At 36.8% G+C, this 22,076-nt stretch overlaps 1 protein-coding gene across 3 annotated transcripts; it reads right to left on the bottom strand.

Moving 5' to 3' along the window:
* Nucleotides 1-1,090: 1,090 nt before the first annotated feature.
* On the bottom strand, nt 1,091-21,759 carry atp13a2 (ATPase cation transporting 13A2). 3 transcript variants are annotated; one of them, XM_051662034.1, is made up of 29 exons: nt 21,613-21,759; nt 17,685-17,782; nt 17,407-17,574; nt 17,202-17,260; nt 15,781-15,850; nt 15,626-15,705; nt 15,451-15,528; nt 15,285-15,354; nt 15,051-15,185; nt 14,898-14,964; nt 14,619-14,750; nt 14,055-14,216; nt 12,484-12,594; nt 12,330-12,376; nt 11,952-12,140; nt 9,176-9,382; nt 7,958-8,065; nt 7,658-7,814; nt 7,414-7,525; nt 7,065-7,189; nt 6,592-6,776; nt 5,973-6,065; nt 5,754-5,833; nt 5,487-5,639; nt 5,153-5,249; nt 4,798-5,021; nt 4,553-4,704; nt 3,922-4,094; nt 1,091-3,809 (listed from the first exon to the last, which is right to left on the bottom strand). In XM_051662034.1, the coding sequence occupies exons 1-29, from the start codon at nt 21,623-21,625 to the stop codon at nt 3,642-3,644; spliced, it is 3,513 nt and encodes a 1,170-aa protein (XP_051517994.1). In that variant the 5' UTR covers nt 21,626-21,759; the 3' UTR covers nt 1,091-3,641. The 3 variants fall into 3 exon arrangements, with proteins under 3 accessions (XP_051517994.1, XP_051517993.1, XP_051517995.1); XM_051662033.1 differs by having other exon boundaries at nt 21,607-21,739; XM_051662035.1 differs by lacking the exon at nt 21,613-21,759 and adding an exon at nt 20,699-21,018.
* Nucleotides 21,760-22,076: the final 317 nt, after the last annotated feature.

Raw genomic sequence — 22,076 nt, 5'->3', positions numbered from 1 at the left:
TCCTATTTTATTATTATCATATTTTATTTTCTTGTCAGTAATTGTTTTGTGTTAATGCTTTGGTAATATTTTATATAAACACAATGACCCCAATAAAGTACTTTTTATCGAAATGGAATTAAACTGTGTTTGTGTGTGTGAGAGAGAGAGATTGTTCACACACACACACACACACACACACACACACACACACACACACACACACGCACACAAATAAGCAGCATTGACATGTAGCATCATTTCTGTTCAATCAAATAAGACATCTAATTATACAGGATCTTATTTGACATTATCTTAAAGCTTGACGCTCCATAAATATGTTATACAAACCCTAAATATTTTTACATAAGAGATTATTTAGTGTTAACACTGCTTTTAGCAAAATAACCCTAACTTTACAGGAGGACAAATATGACTATTGTAATGTATACTGTTCATGTGTTGCATTATTATTGTAACTTTACAATCAAGTGTCAATCAAGGCAATCACTGCAAACAACAGAGCTGTACAATACTAAATATGTACATCAAAATGAGATCATAATCTTAAAAACATTAATGAACAAAATAAGGTGTTTTTAAATATTTAAATTGCATATATTAAGTTTTTTCCCTACCAATCTGAGTCACTGTCCCTCAAAATGTTTGTTCTGTCAGAGATGATTTAGCAGGGATTGACCACTTCTATTAAAACGAATGGGAGAAAGGAGCTCTGAGCACTCAACAGCCAAGGGATGTAGAAAGTAAGTCCCGCCTTACAGTAAAAAGAGACAATCACCTTTTAGGTACAGACATCACCTGTCAATCAACTCGAGAACGCGCATGCGCATTAGCTATTCAAGCCGGGAAACATGCGTTTGCGTTCCGTCAACGCAAAACGCAGCTCTCACACTCGATCCGTAAACGCAGGGGCATGTTTATGATTTCTGAGGCCCCAAGCAACCGACCAGCCCGGAGCCCCAATTTAGAAATGTTTTGTTTAAATAATTATTTTAAAATGTTTAATTCATTCTATCACACATCGTAGCCAAGTACATTCAAAATGTTTAATGAAATAAAATCTAGTTAAAGATAATACATGTTTTCCAGTTTTAACAATAAAGTGACAAAGAAGCAATACATATATTTCTACAAAACACTTTGTTTTTAATTTTTTTAAATGAACTGGTTGTGCAAAACCTGCTACTTCACTCACTAACATGTTGGTATTCAGCTGTAATTTTATTATTATAAACCAACAATTATTTATTGTTGTCGAGTTTGTCATTATAATATGATACAGTATTGATTTTATATCTTTGAGGATTTGTTGTATGCAATAGTAATATATTTCTGTCTTATCTACTTTCACCTGGAGGCTGCAGTGTATTGTTCAACATGTTGCAAAAGAGGTTGTATTTTATGTAAGCATCGTAGGCAACATTAGTAGCAGTATTGTAACAGTAAACATTCAAGGCACGGAGGCCCCTCAGCACACTAGAGCAGAAGGGGGTTAAAACATTGCCGTTCATCAAGCGCTGAAATTTGCTTGGTGCAGAACAATCTGGAATAACGTTAAACACTGTAGCAGTCACCTCTTTGTCCCTGAACTTGTTCAGAACGTTCAATCTTTGTGACTCACGCGCTAAAAACAACCTAGACGCAGCGCAACGAATGAAACAGATCGCAGGTGTCTCGAGGTGCGTTTTTGAGACCTCAAGTTATTTTTAACTTGACACAGTGCCTAAAAATGTGCCGGTCCTGCGTGAGACACTGAAGAAACAGCGAGACGTGGTGCAACAGGTATGGACGTTCATCCAGTGCGTGTTTACAAAGGAAAACAATGGAAAAGCAGAGCAGACGTACGTGAACACGTTCGATGTGAACGGCCCCTAACACATCCGTTCGCGTATGTGAGTGAGAGAGCGTGCTCGAAACAAGTTCGGAAGGACTGTATATTTTTTTCATAAATTACAAAACCAAACACAAAATCCTACTTGGAAAAACTGACTTAAAAACTCGGTGGACCTCTAACGTGGACTGCTCTGAGAGCGCTGACGACAGCATGTTCGCGCCGCACGTGTACCCAAACAAAAACGCAGCTCTCACACGCGATCAGTAAACGCCACAGGCAGCTCTCAGATACAATCCGTGAACGGAATCTGGATTCAGTGGAAGTCTGAATCACACTTAAAATGCACAGGACAGGACATTGTCAAAAAGGATATTAACCCCCAATTAAATAATAATAATAATAATAATTGCCTTGTGTGCAACCAGACCTGCTCAGCTTCAGGGTGAAAAAGAAACACTTAAACAGCTACATTTCATCTCCCTAGAGCAGTTTTAATAAATTTTGTAATATACATAAACAATAATGATATATTAATACTATAATATTAATAATAGACATAATATAATTAAAATATTATCAATCTCTCTTTAATATACATATTGTACAAGCAAGGTTCTCTCAGGATTTCATTTGTTTGCAGAGCATTTCCCCCTGCTTCAAGAGCTGAATTCTGAAGGAAACACTGGTATGAATATAGCACTAATTTCTCTTATAATAAACAAAGATGACTGGGGCAACTTGCTCACCTTTTAGTGGTAACAGCAGTGCTAGAAGCTCCTCAAATTAAAAGAGCTTAGTTTCTATCAGTATTGTAGTATCAGTAAGTTCATGTTGAACTCAAGTTCTCAGGTCTAATCTTTTGATCCACAAATATATCTGAGCCATCTCTCAGCCATACCTCAACTGGTATGAACTGGTAACTGCTTATAGACACATTATGCAGACTAGTCATCTATCAGAATCCAGAATGTGTGACATGATTCATGTAGATCTGTTTCTTTAGAAAGGGGGGTGACTGCCCAAATTCACATACAGTAAGTTAATTAAGCATTGTATACACCACAGATCCCCAATATTCACAAATATGATGAAATCAAATTACGGATACTTTTATGGCACTTTTGCCTTTTTGGAGCACTATCTATACACGTAAAACAGCAGCTTGCATTCTTCTAAACTAAAAAGCAATTATACAGGTTTCAGATGACTTGAGCAGTAAAATGATAATTATTCTTTAACTATGAGTCAAAAGAAAGCAAAATACATCTGGAGAACTTGTAATGTTCTGGTTTAGCAGATTTACATAAATCAGAAATGTGACATTTTGGATCATGACCAAACTGTTTTTTGGCTCTTCTGCTCCATTTGTAGTTTTCATGTTTAAAACAGAAGCAAGTGCATCATGGCAATATGCCCTTTATTTAGTATAAACTGGTAATTTGCATGTACACATTTCTAATTCACCAGTATTGGTTAAAAAATATCTTCAGATCACTCGTCTCAGTTTTCACTCCACATCAGTTTGGTCCCTAAATTGAAATCATTCAGCACACCCTTTCAAAACATTTAAAACGTTTTTATGCTTTATTTATATTTTGTATTAGAAACATCATCATCAACAGTGATTTTTAGTTTACTCCTGTTGCTGCATGATAAAAAAGTCATGTGCCATATATAATAGGCAGAAAAGGATAGCGTCTGATACGCATACCTCACTAGTGCATTGAGAGGCTGTAACAGAGTTTTGGCATCCTTGGATATGTGCAGAGGGAGAGCTGGACTTGAATGCTAAAGCAGGAGACAGGTGTTAGCTAACACCAATGATGGAGCACTGTGGTGGGAACAAGGGCTGGTTCAGTGGTGGCCATGAGGGTGTTTCTGCTAACAAGGTGTCCAGACGTTTGTACTGCTTCTTGGACTCGCGTTTCCCTTGGAAATTGCGAAGGCAGTTTAGGGCACCTCGGTCAATAAGAATCTGTTAAAAGAGTGCGGGAAGGAATTGTGAATGAGTACTTAACTGCAATAACTGATATTGGTGGCATGTTTCAAATGCCATTTACACATACAGTACATGTACTTGTCTTTACCTCCAGCAAGTAACATATGAAGAGGTTAAGTGCAGCTACAGCCACCAGTAGAAGTTTATAGCTCATATCGGTAATGTCATAGAGCTGCAGCAGTTTATGGATGATGGTATGAGGAAAAAGCACCAGCCAGATCATAATTCCAAAGAAGACCAATAGTGTGACTACGAACAAAACTAAAAAGGAGAAAAAACATGTAGTCAGTACATGTACTGTCAGTAAGCTTATTAAACTAAACATAAATATAAAGCCTCTTTCACACCGCACACATATGCAGTGCTGAAGTGTAACAGCAAAAGCAGGCTTGCAATGTGCTTGCAGGCTGACATTGTTTTTACCATGTAACTTAACTGCAACTCTATACAGAAAATAAAGTGATTTCTGGATCACCAAACTGAGTACTTCCCTAAAATTACTCCCCAATTTCTATTTTCCTGAGAAATAGTTTATTGTGCTAAGACGTTTTAATACCATGTCTGTTTGCAGTGCAAAGTCTAAATTCAGTTCCTGCATTTGCAGTTTAGAGATTTCACCAGCAGGTGGTAATAAAGTTAATGTCCAAACTCAGTGTGAAACAGGTCTAAGAATAAGAGGGCAAAAACAAACAAGATAGAGCCAATGTTTAGAATCTCACCATTATAATATAGTGGTTTTTTGTAAGGATATCCTTTAGTTATCACAACAGACATGATGATATACTGGAACCCTGATAAGGCAAACACGCTTGTGTCCTCCATGTTGGGAAGGTTTGCAGCCCCCGTTTTAGTGGAGTTTAGGGGAACATACCTAAACAGTCACAGAGGAATAATATAGAAGTAGTATCGGGCTAAAAAGTTATTTCCTGTTACTTGAAAATGAGTTCTTAGTTATCAAACTTACCAGTCTTGTGACACAGTGATAAGCAAGACAGACACCTGAGCTAGGATCAGTAGTACAGTGTGTACCAATAAACTAGCAAGAACTGGCAGAGACAAAAGGCTGGCAGCTGGTCGCTGTGGATGGAGCCTATCGCTGGGTCCTCCTCTTCCCATCACTATAGCCAAAACCGTCACCAAGATCAAGTCAAAGAAGAGGAATTGCAAGTCACCCAAGTTTGTTTTCTCCTACAAAAAAAATAAAATCACAAACTTTGTTAAATTGCTCGATTCATTTTATTATAAACTTTATTTTACTACACTTGGGATCTTGATTTAGCTGATGATTTGCAATTGAATTTGGATGTGCAAACACTCACAGTGTAGAGAATAAGTACAGAGGCAAACTGAATCAGACTGTACAAGGCCATGTACTTGAAAAGACTGAATGATGTCACCAGTGAACACCTGCCTTCCCTGTTTTAAAACAAATTTCAAACAAATCAGGCATTTATTTGTCTCATTCCATTACAAACAGATAAATACAATTTAAACAGTTTAATAACTATGTTGGAACAATTCATTATTTATTATTATTACATGATGGCTCCAATATAATATAATATAATATAATATAATACTACAGTATTGTATAGAATGCTGAGTGAACTAGACAATCCATGTATAAGAATTGGAAAAGTGTGTGCTATTTACTTTATAAGTAAAGGCACACAGCTAATGTTGTCAGACTTGGATGTGAAAGGAGAAGCCACAGAGGCCTCTGCTTCAGATAATGACACACCAACATCTGCGGCCCTCAAGGCACCACAGTCATTGGCTCCATCCCCACACATGCCCACTCTGTAACTGCACAGGAGTCAGGAGAAATGGATATTGTAATTAGTGTTAAAGGCGATTTTACAAACCTATTACATACTACTGCTCTTTAATGCAGCTCTCTGCCATTTAACCTGTACTCACTTCAGTTTCTGCAGTGCTTTTACCAGCTGGGTCTTCTGGTCTGGGGTCATACGGGCATACACCGTACCTCTCATCAGAATCTGCAACATGGAAACAATGCGCACTGTTGGAGTTGGACAAATAATTTTGAAAACTATGGTGCACACATTACAAGTCAAAAAGTGGAATGATATTCAATATCAATCAATATTAAAAGAACTTTTCTATCAAGTAAGTCACCTTTGGAAGATATTCAGGGAAATGATCACAAAGTGCTGCAAAGGACATTCCATTTATAGCTAAATGATAGCCAGCACCACTCTGATAGAGGCCCTGAGGGCACAAGAAAAGGAAATCTTAATCTCTTTGTTGCTCTTCTTAATTTAAGAAATAGCTCACCCAAAAATGAAAATTTCCTCATGTTGTTGGTGAATGTAAGAATATCCTAAATACACTTTTCCATATATTGAAAGTGACAAAAAAAAGCCAACACAGAAGTATCATACAAGTGAATAACGACTTAAATTTTGGTGTGTTCCTCACACAAAGCCATCATATGACTACAGAAAACTTGGAATATAGCGTATGAGTCATAAGGACTACTTTTATTATGATTTTGCAACCTTTTTTTGAAGCTAGAAATCTTTAGTACCCATTATTTGTAATTGTAAGGAAAAATCTCCTTTTGTTTCCCACTGAAGAAAGAAAGTCATATGAGGTTGGAACAAAATGAGGGTGAGTAAATCATGATAGCATTTTCATTTTAGATGAACTATTTTGATGACCCTTAATGAAAAACACAAGACATAACTATGTCAGTGGTAACTTTATAGCAATCAATTGGGTCAGCTGAGCAAACCTGTGCTAGCACATCCATCGTTTCCTGAGTATTAATGATGGCTACTGCACCATCTTCTTGATGAAACTGCAGTGAGGCCATTGAACTGGCAGTAGGGGGCGACGCATGAACGAAAATAACCCGCTCATGTGACAAAACCATTCCACATGCTCGTGCTACGTTCACAGCTGTGAGGATGTTGTCACCTGACAGAGCAAAAAAAAAAGAAAAAACTTGCTGAATCACTTTCACAGAACCACTTCTGCTTGCATCTCATAAAGCTACAACAGACAGTGCCAACAAAAATGATAATTCAGAAGTTTAGTAAGAATTCAACTAGGCCTGACAAACAAAAAGCAAATCATAGTTATAAACAACCAGTATAAAAGCATTGTTATTGTTGGCAAAATTATATAGTATAACAGTATTGTTACTGTTGGCACAATTATACAATTTAACAGTGTTTATATCAAGTTTATTATTTTTGGACGTACCTGTAACCATTACAGGCCGAAGGTTTGCCAATTTAAGGGTATGAATTACTCCAGCACTCTCTGGCTTCACCTGATTTTTCATGACTAACAGACCCAGAAAGTTCATGTCTTTCTCCACATCCACCCTACAAGCAAACATCAAGATGTCATGCTAATGCTGCTACTTTCCAGTTAGTCAATGTGAAATGGAGTTAGCAACCCGGGGTTCTTTGGACTAACATGCACAAAAGAATCATTCACCATAACACCAGAACGTGCATTAAGAAACAGGGTCAGTTTTAATGTTGACTAAACTACATACACCAAAAACAAAGTATAAACTCGATGTACATAAAACAAAACAGCTGACCTTTCAACAGTGCTTAGGTCAGTCTCCTTATCAAGTTGCTTGTAGGCAAATCCTAGGACCCTGAAGCCCTGGCTTGCATACTCCCGGAGAGTGGGTGAAAAATGAGTAGGCACTGTCACAAGGAGAGCACAAAGACAGGAACAAAACTGAGTGCACCAATAAATAGGCAGTGTTCCATATACCCCATTTGCCTTTCTCAAAGTGTAAACGAAACCAGGACAAGTTTTAGGGGTCAAGTCCTCACCACTTTCTCTAAGGCAGAAGCTGGCCACCATCTCAGGTGCTCCTTTAAGAAATGCGACAGGTGAACCTCCTCCTGGTCCTACAGTCACCACACTCATCCTTTGCAGTGAAGAGGAAAAAGGAAACCGCCGCAATATTGCCACTGGCTGAATGACAGACTAAAAAACATAAAACGTGACAACTGAGTTAGTTGATAAAGATTATCTTTGCTTTGTCGCAATTCATTATTTAAGTCAATTCCTTCTTTCATCAGTGCTCACAACCATGACTGTTTCCTTGTTTAGCAGGGTGCATCACTTACAGTTCCCTCAGAGTGGAGTTCAGATGCAGGAGGCCTCATCTCAGCTAGTACTCTGTGTCTTCCAAACTCCAGATCAAGTCCCATATCATTTGCAGGCTCAGTCAGTGTCTGCCATTTGCATGCAATACACATTAAAGTTGCTTTAACTGACTAATTGACTAACAAATAAATACAACAGCTCACATGAGTCATAAGGTTAAAGGAATAGTTTACCCAAAAAATTAACATTCTGTCATTATTTATTCATTCTCATGTCGATACAAACCTTTATGCTCTTTCCGTAGAACACAAGGAAAAATTCATGATATAGCTCTTTTCCACACAGTTCATAGTGAACACATCTGTCATGCTCTAAAAAAGCACCAAAGTTAATGCTATTTGTGGTGATTTTGATTCATCTCAGGGTGACTCGAATTATCACTTATTAAAATTTGCATCTATAATTATACTATGAAACTTAACCCCTGCAGTGTTAAAGCATCATAAACATTGGTGACTTTTTGTGAAAATCCACCAAGACAGTCTCGCGCTTCAAATTGGAACACTTTGGCTTCAAAAGGGAGAGACACAAGTGAACGAGAAATATGAGTCAGTGTATGGAGGTGAATGAGAACGATCACTTAAGATTTGTTCAAAAAGACAGATTCATTCATGAACAAACAATCACTGATTTGTGCACTATATTCCAAGTCTTCGTAATACAATTGCTACAAAAAAAAACGTACAATAGCTTTGTGTGAAGAACAGACTGAAATAAGTCATTATTCCCTCATAATCTTCATCTCCACTAAAACTCTGAAATCTTTTCCGCATCCATGTTCAGATTTAAAAAATGGAATTCAAAAATTTGAGACCTGCAGCAGAGGGGATGATTATTAGGGTATAATAAATTATATATTTGTTTATTCCTCAAAGCTTTCACAAGTCTTGGAATGTAGCGCTTGAGTAATTTTTACTACTTTTATGCATTTTTGTTTTTTTGTCCTTTTTGGAGCTTGAGAGATGTGGTCACTTTACAAATTCTTGTGTTTTCCACAAAAACAGCATATGAGTGTGGAACGACATGAGAGTGAATAATGACAGAATTTCCATTTTTGGGTGGACTATTCCATTAATATGCATTAGATTACTAGAATTTCACTGCAAAATGTATTCTGTGCCAGTTTTAACACTAAACAACAATAAGAATAACAACCACTGTGGAAAACGAGCCATTACCCAGCCAGTGGACTCAATCATTTTGAGCTCTAGTGGGTCTCCAAGTGGTTGATCAGCTAGCAAAGCCACAGAATGACAGGAAGCAAGTGCAGAGAGCATCAGCCCAGGAGGGAGAAGACGAGGGTCAGGGACCAGCTCGCCAAATCCTGTTCCACTAGCTTCCATCACACCCCACACATCCAGACCCTCTTCTGTAAGAGTGCCTGTCTGAAAAGATCACAGTATACACTTTTAAATAAAGACATACAAACTTTATAATTTACAAGCTTTTGCTTTACAACCGATTATTCACTACTGGTCTGTCATGACCTTTTCATTGGAATGCCCTGTCATTCTGAGTCAGTTCGAATGTATTGGAAGATCAAGGGGAACACCTTTAAATACATTAACTTAAACACCTAAGTAAATGCCTTGAACAGTCCTTTTTGTTGACACAAAATACATGCATACAATGTGGGAATAAGGATGTTTGATTTGGGTATACAGCACATCCAGGTTGTACTTATTTACTTTAGGCAGGATCTTGATATTTTTCATACACGGCAGTAAAGTGTAACTTATCTTATTAGTAATGGTTCATAATCTGGTCAGTAAACATATCCATGTAAACTAGCTTCTATGGAAATGACCCTAAAAGGAATATTCTTAACAAGTCAACTGATCTAAAATGGTAGTTGCCACAAGCTGAATAATAAAAGAAAGAACTACTCTATTGGTCTCATACCAGGACATTGCTGACGTAATCTTTAAACAAACAGAATGCATTTGCTGAGCAATAAAAGTTTAACAGCCTAAAATGCAAGACTCTGAAAAAGGTAACTATAAAATGGTATTAGGGCAAAAGTTTGAAACTACAATGATAAGAATATACCATACTGTGTAAGGTGTAGGCTTGCAACAGTATATGGTGTTACTGGTTATACTCGGTACACAGGACGACACCAGTGCATAATTTAATACCGGTAAAATGGGTAAACATTATGAAAGAAACGTACTTAATGACAACACTCCATATCAATAGCCAAACGAATAGAATTGCCTACATAAAGTCACCTAACGAGTTTGCCTAAATGATAAATAAACCTAAATGAATGCATTGAAAGCCAGATGTTCTTTATCGACATATCAAAATTACTGTGTACGTGCACTTACAGAAGACGTTACATTTAACGTCTTCTGTAAGCGGGATGTGGTTTGCCCCATATTGTAGTGACCCGCACACAAACTGCACCCGAACGTGTCACAAATTTAGAGAAACTGACATGAAACAGACACCATTAGCGTGAGTTGGAGATGCATCCAGCTGCAGACTCGCATCAGGTTCAACTATTGGCGAGTTGTGTGAGAACACGGACGCTACCTGACCAAAGCGGCTGCGGGCGAAAGATCCAAGTAAGATCAATGCCACTCTGTGCACGTCTTCTGTCATGTTTCCATCAAAAGCAGGAGAATTTAGTCAAATATTTAGTCAAAAATACAGCATTCGAGTGCAATATAATCGTTTCCCATCATTGTGATTCCAAAACACCAGTAAAAACATATTCATGATGGAGGAAGATGGAGAGAGACACAATGAGAACTGTAAAGGGAAAACTGCAGCACTTAAAAAAAAAAAAAAAGGAATATAAAGAGAAATACACTACATTCATGTAAAGCTTTTTCTATAAATTTTTTTTTTTTTTTTACATGTACAAAGACAGTGGCCCTGAAAGGCCAAATTTATTTTAGTGATACCATTTTAGCATGTTAGTCAAATACTATAAATGGATAAGCCCAGTTTTAAACAGAGAGTGCTTTTCGTTGAGCTTTAAAAACAGAAAAGGCATATTAATTACAGGGAAGAACACCGTTAACTGAAAAAAACACTGATTCGTTCTTTTGGGAAAGGTAGTGTTTATTAAAAGGAAATGTGGATATAATTTTTTTTCTTTCTCACTGGTCATAGCCTTTTCCATTAGGCCTATTTGTTGGGGCGGTTCATAACGAATGCTTATTTGCATCCATCAGTGCTGTTTTTCAATGTAATTATGTTCTAGTAGTTGGACCTCCTTGACAGATGAAAAAATAACTTCAAAATGCATCTCGATACACCTGCATTCTGCTTGTTGCGTCTTGTGTTGTTTTAGCTCAAGGGCGCATTTGGTGCCAAGAAGACCATTATCGGAATGAACGAATGTATGATTCCCATAAAAGAGTGACATCTCCTGTGGAAAGCCAAGAAGCTGCATTACCCACTGCTGGCAAACGTGGCAAAAAATATTTGTGCATTTGCGCAACAAGCACCGCATCTGAAACGGCGTGGAATGAAGTGACTCCCCCAAGAGATCACTGCTCAAGCCTGGAAAGGTGGACATGCTCTTTCGTGACAATTTTTTTTTTACATGACTACTGTATATATTTATTGTTTTGCATGTTTGTTTTGTACATAGCGTATGTTTGCTGTGTGGCGTGTTGATTGAGGTTTGTTGAACAACATACAATTTAATCTGACTACACTTTATTTTTTCAGTTTCATTTTCATTTAGTTAAAATAAATAATAAATCAATTTAAATGTTTGAAATCAAGCTACCTTGTATTATTGTGTAGGCCACTGAGCAACGAAAATTACACCATAGCCCCACTGAGTGTCCAACCAACGGTATTACCGGTATAACCGGTTTTGAAGGCGGATACGCCGAACGTATGACAATTGTGACATTGTGGCAAGTCTTGTAAGGCATGTAGGTATTTTTCAAAAAGCAGAACAAATGATCTTCTGAAACTTTGTTCTCTCACCTTGTCAAAACAGAAAAGTGATATCTTGCCACAGATGTTAATGCGAGGAGGGCTAATGCAGAACACCCCACATCGCTTCAGGCGATTCTGTGCATAGATAGCAGCTGTAGTTATAGCAGCAGGAAGAGCCGGTGGAACTATTATTGTCACAATGTCCAGAGATCTAATGATTAGTTCGTTCCAGGTTGTCTGATGAAACAAAAGTGGATATATTTAAGAAAATCCAAGAAATCCAAATAAAAAGTATTATGCAAAGAATGGAACAGTTTTAAAGCGACTAAGTGAACAATTCCTTTAAAGTGACAGCACAAATAATGAGGTAGTTTATAATAAAAATATGGTGGACACAGTCCCCTTAATCAACTTTAAAATACTTACCTTGCTCATTGAAAGTATGACAAGGCTATAAATAGTGCCGACCAGTGCTGAAACGCAAAAGAATTTCATTCTGATAAGGGCCATATTCTGCATTATAACCAACACAAACAATAGTCATGGAATACATGAGACGGTAGCCAGTAACCCAATTTACCTAGAACTCCTAGGAAAAGTAGGAACTTCATTGCATCCCTGTAGAAGCGGAAGTCTAATGGTTGAGGGTAAAGGATAGAGCTAATAAGATCCCCTTTGGCTGTGAAAAATCCTGAGTAACAGAAATGAATGTGGTTTCAATAAGAAAACAAAAACTCAAGATGAAAGTAATTTGATTGCTTCTTTTTTAGCCAAGATTAAGCATAATAGCATATTATTGAAGAGAATTTAACCCTTTAAACTCGGATGGGTTAATGGCTGGGTCCTGCCAAGAAAAAATATTAATAAAGTCTTGACCAACACATGTATCATTTTAAAAGCTTAGAAGCTGTACTTTACAATGCATTTAGGCATAATGACAAAACTGAACAAAAGCTTTGAAATTTGCAGACAAATCAGATGTGTTCCATTTGATAATTTTGCACTGTACATATAATTGTAATCGGTAAAAACATCAAACTGATCAAATATAGCCATGTGTCAAATGTCGTTGGAAAGCTCTCAGAGTAGAATACAACCAGACTATTTGTTTTACTCACAGACAAAAATATAGCGAGTAACAGCTAAGTATATATCTTTGACATACGTTACATGTAAACAGGTGTTGCTTCAGGACAAATGAACAAAACATAAAATATCACATACCATTACTTGGAGGTGATTATGTTTAAAACGATCTCACACACAACGTAATAGAATGCATAGATCATTAGATAATCCACACGAAGCACAATGTGCATATAGCACATAATGTGCTATCTGGATAAGAACACGTTAGCTTTCCTGGATCAATTGACTTCATCGGAAATGATAATGTACATTGTCCAGCACCATGGAACGCTAAACCAATCATATTAGGATTCAGATTGCTGCAACCAGAGTTGGAAGTCATCCAAATATGGGCAGAGAGGATCCTTAACTCTAATTACTTATAGCCACCAGGAGATGGCGTCAAGTACATGACTCGATGGCTCAAATGACACAGAATGGTACAAAATGAGACCTCGTTACTCATGCTTGCATGATTTGGAGAGAAATTATACCTTAAGTCATTGTTGTACTTGCATGTGTAATTAGTTCTTATGTACCATTATTATGTTTGGAGAGGTTTGTGGACACTTGGAGTCGTTTTTGATGCTAGGATATATTATTCTTGTAATGCTATAACTTTTGATTGCTTTGACGTATTAACACAAAATTGTAATCAGTTACAGGTGACATGACTGGGAACAAAACAAAAGTTTTTCAGAGCTACATTACTTATACCCTGAGATATATAATGTCAAATCAGAAAAATAAGAATTTATCATAATCTATATCATTATAAAAAGTTATTTAAAATGATACCAAACACTTGACTCTCCTTGTTTTTTGTTTTTTTGCCGAGTTAAAAGCCTTTAATTTTGGGTATGCCACTGAAACAGGAAATCTTTAAAAAAAAAACTCATAGCTTAAAAGGGTTACAGTATTTAACAAATTAATAAGACATGATCAAATTTTTTTCAGGAAGGTGTATCCACAGTATATCTACAGTACATGCTTAATAAAAAAAAAAAAAAATTTTTAACTTACCTGTGCATGTTACAACAGCAATGGCCCTTTTCCCATTAGAGCCGCCTCCTTTAGCCTGGATAAGATTTGTGCCACAAAACAACGTGTGTCTGCGTTGAGGCTCTGGACTGTATGTGGCCCCAGAAACCGGCAATGGAGTCTTCATCACAGGTATACTCTCACCTAACAATAAGCAGTAAGTGACAGAAAGACAGAAGAGCAAAAATGGTAAGGGTCTCAAACAGTATGCAATAAACCTATAAAGAATGCTCTGTTGGACTAATGATGACCATTAAGCATTTTACCCCTGATAGGTTTTTTATAAGTACAGTGTTTGGACACTTAATTTACACTTTAAAATGCATCCATATCTTTTGCATTATTAGTAACTGGACAATTTCTAGGAACATGTCTATTGTTAATAGAATCCTAGAATAGGATCATTTGTTTGCACATTCATTTATTCAAATGTCTACGCAACAATATGCATACATTTTATCTGTGCCTTAAGTGTCCAAATTCTTTTTGGGGCCACTGTAAATTCAGTTCAATGCATCATTTTAGAAGTTGTTTGCATCCTCTCACCAGTCAGCATGCTTTCATTCACCATGCACTCCCCTGCCAGCAGGGCAGCATCACAGGGCAGGAGCAAACCCTCAGCTGGAATTACAATACAATCCCCTGGAACCAACTCCTCAGAGCTCACAAACTCCTCCTCTAAAAAAAAAAAAGAAATAGAAGCAAACAAACAAAGATGTCAATAATGAATAAACACTTCGATAAACAGCCAACATACCACTGACTATTGCTAGAAATTACTGAATCTAGCGAGACTTATTTTTGCCATTTGGCAAACAACGTCACCTCCAGTATCTCTGCGCACAGTAACATTCACTACCAAGCGGGCCATTCGGCGGAGAGTTGTGCTTTGCTGTAGAAACATAAAATAACTTCTAACTATATAAAGTCACAAAAACACATAAGAACTGCTAAAAACAACAACAAATGTTTATGTACCTTACGAATCTCATAGAGGGACACAGCAATAGAAATTAAGGATATGATGAAGATACAAGCAGCATAATAATAGTAGTTGTCTGACATCCACAGGATGATGCTAAACACCTGAAACACGTAGAATGGATTGAGGACCTGGAATATACAAGGAAACTGGTTAAGTATATGCATGCTTCATTTGACAACATTTTCAACTGAGAAAACATCATTTAAAAAGAAACTGAGAAGGCCTACCTCCTCAAAGAGAAGTTGCAAGTATGACTTCACAGGTACGTCAATAATATTGGCCCCAAAGATCTGCTTTCTGAAGGATAGAAAGGGTGTAAGGCCAAGAAAGGCAGTGATTGTGCATGGTATGAAATATATTTGTGTGTCATATATGCATTTAAGAGTTACAAACCTTGCACTTTGGTCTGCTCGACTCAGTCCTTGCTGTCGGCCATGCAGGTCAGAACAGGTCCAGCCTTCATTGAGAATACTGGGAACAAATGATTATTTACTACTTTTCAGTCACTATAATAACCATGTAAAGCTTTCAGAGAAAACTAATACAAAAACAAAAAACAAGACTGTACCTTGCTTTGCAGAAAGCTCCTTTCTTGGCCATCCATATGTAACGCATGCCCTCAAACATATAGTATCTAAGCAATGTTTTCTAGAAGAAGGAAAAACAAGATATGAACAAGATGGTCCAGAAATATACAAAATACCCTGTTTTGACTGCATTTACCTTTTCTGTGTGTAGCTGCACAGTGTCCCTACATTCATTTTCATCTGCATCTCCTACCACAAACTCCAAACTGGAAGAGTTGAACACAAGAGTTAAATAACTCTTTTAAAAAAAAAAAAAAAAAAAAAAAAAAAAAAAAAATTGCCATAATACAATATTTAAAGGGACAGTTCACCAAAAAAATGAAAATTCTCTCATCATTTACTTACCCTCATGCCATTCCAGATGTGTATGACTTTCTTTCTTCTGCTGAACACAAATGAAGATTTTTAGAAGAATATCTCAGCTCTGTACATCCATACAATGCAAGTGAATGGTGACCAAAACTTTCAAGCTCCAAAAAGCACATAAAGAAAGTATTAAAATAATCCAAAAGACTCCAGTGGTTTGGATGAGAACAGACCAAAATGTAACTAATTTATTTTTGCTGTATTTGACGCATGTATGCGCAGACTGCTAGATGGCGCTAGGAAGTGTAATCGAGTTTGAAATCATGATCACCAAGGAGACTGCATAGATCAAGTGTCACTTGCATTTTATGGATGTAAAGAGCTGAGATACTCTTTTAAAATCTTCCTTTGTGTTCTGCAGAAGAAAAAAATTCATACACATCTGGGATAGCATGAGGGTGAGTAAATGATGAGAGAATTTTCATTTTTGGGTGAACTATACCTTTCATCAAAATAATGCTGTTTAAATTAAAGATTAAGCAATATTAAGCGAGTAGTAATCGGCTGGTCATGTGACCTAACATGGTGGACCCCATAAAGGGACTCTCTCCATGTAGAATAAAACAGCTTTTATAAGATTACTGATATGACTGGAGTCTTCATCTCATGTAAGTGCTCACAGTTTTATACAAGTTTCAAAAGTACTATTAATTTCTTTAGGAATAAATCTTCTTTAATGAGGAAAAATTACTGCGTGCACCTTTAAAATCGGAATAAATTACATATGGTACAACAAATACAAACACAATGCATAAATATTTTACAATTTAAATAATATATAATTGTTTGTTTTTTTCACATTACAGTAATGAGAATTAGGTATTGTTTAACATTAAAGAACTGAGAATTGTAGGGGTATGCTTAATTGTCATGAAAATGATCTAACAATGAAAAACACTTAATGGGACAATAAATAGGCTTAATCTTTATACAAAACAATGTCTTTGAATTTGGGGTGAAATAAGATCCAGACATGTTCTTGACAGGTTTCATGGGATTCACTACTCACTACTGATCTATGAAAACCATGTTTATACTCCCACAATTTGTAAAATAGGTAACATATAATAGGTTACCATATTTTCAATGCAAAAAATAGCACAAGTAGAGGGTTCATTTTTGAAAGAAACTCAGATGCAAATGAATACACAAAAGGAGAAATATGAGTAATAAATGTACTGTGGCTCTTACCTGCCTTCCTCAACCTCTTCTGTAAGCACATCTATAACAAACTGTTGTCCATATCTGTCCTGTAATAATCAAAACACATGCTTCCTTGTAATGGAAAAGCGGGACCAAGCGATTTATCTTCTTCCAGATTTTGTTCATGTTTTACCAACAGATATTGAACATTTCAGTAAAATAGACACTAACAGTCTGCATATCGAGACAATACCTTTAATAGCAGAACATCTGCCATTGGAATGGGACAGGCGGTACAACGGGCCAGGATGCCAAGGCGAGGGCGCCAGTTGAAGAGCACTAGCAGCAGGCCTAAAGTACATACAGCCACAATGCGGCACAGCCACACCTTCCAGCATACCCATCTGTATCCCTGAACATCCTGAGAAGCAGATTACATATATAAATATATATAAAAACAACAAGGACAATCTTATTATCAAATGTTATAGAATTGCACATTGTTTAGACAGTAGAATAGTGGAATGGTACCATATGTGACACAGCACTAAGGTCCTTGGGCCTAGGATCTGTTATGATAGGCTCTGTATCTGGGGAGGTCGGCCCATCCAACCCCTGACCACAGCTCCCTATAAGACAAGATCATTAATTAATACTTCAGTCCTGAGCAAATTTTCGTAAAGAGCGTTAAGGCAGCACAATGCAAAAGCATCGACACAACACAATGTACATCCTTTGCAGTGTTCACTCCCTTTCCGTAAATACAAGTTTAAACTCTAGAGTCTAGCATGTTAATGGTGATTGCAGAGTCTCACACGGTTTTAAAGGCTGTATTATTATCTGTACCTTCCTTCCTGTTTGCAGTGTACACTACAGCAAACTTATGCAACATTTGTAAACATACTGCCACGTTGTGCACCACTAAGTCACACCCTGGCCTGTAATCATCATGTCACCACGTTGCACAGATAATGACACCTTTATAAGGGGTTCACAACAATCAACATTGTGTTTGAGCAAAGACCAATGACTTAGCTCAGCTTTGGTCCTTCAAAAGCAGTAGCTAGAAGAATCTAAAGAATTATGTCTCAAACCAGTTACTGTAACTCTACTTGGTGTTCTCAGACATACTTTTTTTTTCTACTGTTCTCAGCAATATCAACTTATAAAAATGCTTATAAATGACATAGCAAATAAAATTTTCCATTAGATTGACTGCTATACGATCAACCTACCACCGTTTTTGAAGTTTGTAAATAAATCTTGTAAAAATTTAAGCCTGAACTTGATGTTATTCCTCTTTTTTTTTTTTCAGATCATGTGCTAAATTTTTGATGTTTCCACTCAAACCAAAAAAAGATTGTGCTGACATTCACTTCTCAAATGTTTGCTTCATCACGAGAAAAAAAGCTATAGCAACACATATATAAACAAACATAAATATATACTGTGTATGTGATATATATATATATTATATATATATATACAGACACTTTTCATACTGTGCTATATTATATTAGCGATAGACCAAAAGCTCCATTTAAGGAATTTTGGCTTTTTACTTTTCCAGATCTTGAAATACAGGTTCTGCACTACAATAGAAGTAGGAGAAGTGAAGACAAAAGAGGAGGGGGATGTCTAGCAGTAAATGTGCTTGAAATATGGGCGTAGAATACATGGGGGATGTGGGGGACATGTAGTACATTTTTAGTCTAAAGAGTCTAAGACTAAAATTGAGTCTAAAGAGACCCAATTCCAGTCATAACAAAATGTGTTGTTACTGTGTTTTGCCTTTGAAAGGCAGTATTGTTGTTAAACTAATATATATATATTATACACACACATACACGAACAAAACACACACACTGGCGGCCAAAAGTTTGGAATAATGTACAGATTTTGCTGTTTCGGAAGGAAATTGTTACTTTAATTCACCAAAGTGGAATTCAGCTGATCACAAAGTGTAGTCAGGACATTACTGATGTAAAAAACAGCACCATCACTATTTGAAAAATTTCATTTTTGATCAAATCTAGACAGGCCCCATTTCCAGCAGCCATCACTCCAACACCTTATCCTTGAGTAATCATGCTAAATTGCTAATTTGGTCCTAGAAAATCACTTGCCATAATATCAAACACAGCTGAAAGCTATTTGGTTCGTTAAATGAAGTTTAAGATTGTCTTTGTTTTTGAATTGCCACAGTATACAATAGATTGGCATGTCTTAAGGTCAATATTAGGTCAAAAATGGCAAAAAAGAAACAGCTTTCTCTAGAAACTCGTCAGTCAATCATTGTTTTGAGGAATGAAGGCTATACAATGCTTGAAACTGCAAAAAAAACAACAACAAAAAAATGAAGATTTCATACAAAGGTGTACACTACAGTCTTCAAAGACAAAGGACAACTGGTTCTAACAAGGACAGAAAGAGATGTGGAAGGCCAGATGTACAACTAAACAAGAGGATAAGTACATCAGAGTCTCTAGTTTGAGAAATAGATGCCTCACATGTCCTCAGCTGACAGCTTCATTGAATTCTACCCGCTCAACACCAGTTTCATGTACAACAGTAAAGAGAAGACTCAGAAGTGCAGGTCTTATGGGAAGAATTTCAAATAAAAAGCCACTTTTGAAACAGAAAAACAAAAAGAAAAGATTAGAGTGGGCAAAGAAACATAGACATTGAACAACAGATAATTGGAAAAGAGTGTTATGGATCTTAACCCCATTGAGCTTTTGTGGGATCATCTAGACTGTAAGGTGCGTGAGAAGTGCCCGGCAAAACAGCCACATCTATGGCAAGTGCTACAGGAAGTGTGGGGTTAAATGTCATCTGCAAAGCTGTCATCAATTCATCAGAACTCTTTGAAGCAGTTTAAGTTCTGAATTTTTTTCAAACTGTAATAGTAACATTGTGATCAGTTGAATGCCACTTTGGTGAATTAAAGTATCAATTTCTTTCCATAAGAGCAAAATCTGTACATTATTTCAAATATATACACCACCAGTGTGTGTGTGTGTGTGTGTGTGTATATATATATATATATATATATATATATATATATATATATATATATATATATAGACAAGTTTATTTATATAGCACATTTCATTCACAGAGGTAATTCAAAGTGCTTTACATGGAAGTTAATTTTAAAATCACTTAATAAAATTAAGTGCAATCAGTAAGTGCTGCACAGTACACACACAGTCAGTAATGCATTTATACAGTATAATTTAGCAGTGTTGTATATACTGCACATGTCAGGTAGCTTGTGTTAGTTAAAAATGTGCTTCATGGGTTCCTATAAAGTGCTCAGTGAGTATATACAGCATGTTCTTCATGTGCTAAACATTCCGTCCCCTTCACTTTTAAAATAGAAACATTATGTCCAACTTATTTGAAAAGATAGATGTCATATCAACTGTCTTTTAATCAATATACAACCAAAGATTCAATCGATTTAGCAGCTATCTGTATTTAAAACACTCAGTGTATTGAAGAACTACAGGTGTATATTACATGGAGGGCAAAATACTTACCACACTTTGTTCTTTTCCCTTCTGCAAGTCACACAAAACATACAATAACCTTCACTAAGAGATTTATCTACGACATTACGGTTGTGTCCGGCGGATCAAACATCCACAAGGGCTTATATTCAAAGTAAACCAAATCCTCCAGCTGGCGCCTGATATGATAGGAATGGTTACTGTGCAGGTAAACCGCACAATGCAGGAAATCGACCGCCCCGCCTACATTCCTCTACGACCAGGTGTGCTGATGAATGATGCCAACAAAGATTTGCTCACCAATAAAAACACCTACGCCGTGCCAGCAGACGAAGCATTTTGTATATTCTTATCAAACCTGGCGGTGCTCTCTACAAAAAGGGTAACAAAGAAAATCCTAATTAGCTTTTGAGACGAATATTGAAAATATATAACGACTATCAAGCTGTTTGGAGAGACATGGTTTGAAAGCGAAACCTGCAGTTTTGTGGTTCAGACAGCCTGCACATCTGATCTCAGATTATTTAAACAGGGAGTAAACAATCCGGACAAAATCCTAATTAATCCAGTTTCCAATGGTCATCCGCTGGACTGCCGACTGAAACGAAATCAAAATTGCCTGACAGTCTAACTGCAAATTAGTACCGATATAATGACATAACTTACAAAGTATGATGTTTTGACATGAGCAACGAATGATCTGATACTGACTTGACACAACTGAACCGAGCAGCTAAACAAATGAAGGACATTCACAGAAATGAACAAGAAATAGGCTTATTCCTCATACGAATCAAATCTAATACCCTGTAAATTGCAGCTGAATTCATGCAAGAATAAAATGCAGTCAAGAAGAGTTAGGGGATACAACTATTCGTATGGTTAGCTTCGGTGACAATTTCATTCAGTATAGACATGCGCCAGCAAATAACACTTACACTTACCAGGCGAATCCATCTATAAACTAAACGAGACTGCCAAAGCCCATACTTCTCAATCTAGATGCATTGTTTTATTATACACAACCGCGTAAGTGTTGTTTCCACTCTCAGTTCTCTAAATGTAAACCTACAGCCCTTCTTCCTTTATATTCTGGTGGCAACTCACCCATTGACTGGTTGAACAGTGCCCACTGGAGGACACCATGAGACTCAACGTTCTCTGACATTTATTTACGTGATTTAGAATGTGATTTATTCTTCAATTTAATGTAGTTCACAATGTGTCACAAAAATAGGCCTTTTTCATAATTTATGATAGAACCTGGGTACACAGTTTGTTAAAAGATGACTGTGTGACATCCTCAAGCATTCACTTTTCTCAAAGCATGAGTGGTATTATAGGAATAGTCTTTCATCATGTACTTACCCTCATGCCATCCCAGATGTGTATAGCTTTCTTTCAACTG

The sequence above is a fragment of the Myxocyprinus asiaticus genome, chromosome 29 (genome assembly GCF_019703515.2).
Source record: "Myxocyprinus asiaticus isolate MX2 ecotype Aquarium Trade chromosome 29, UBuf_Myxa_2, whole genome shotgun sequence".
Lineage (NCBI taxonomy): Eukaryota > Metazoa > Chordata > Actinopteri > Cypriniformes > Catostomidae > Myxocyprinus > Myxocyprinus asiaticus.
The sequence above is the reverse complement of the archived record's forward strand: the minus strand, read 5'-3'. Positions and strand labels throughout refer to the sequence as shown.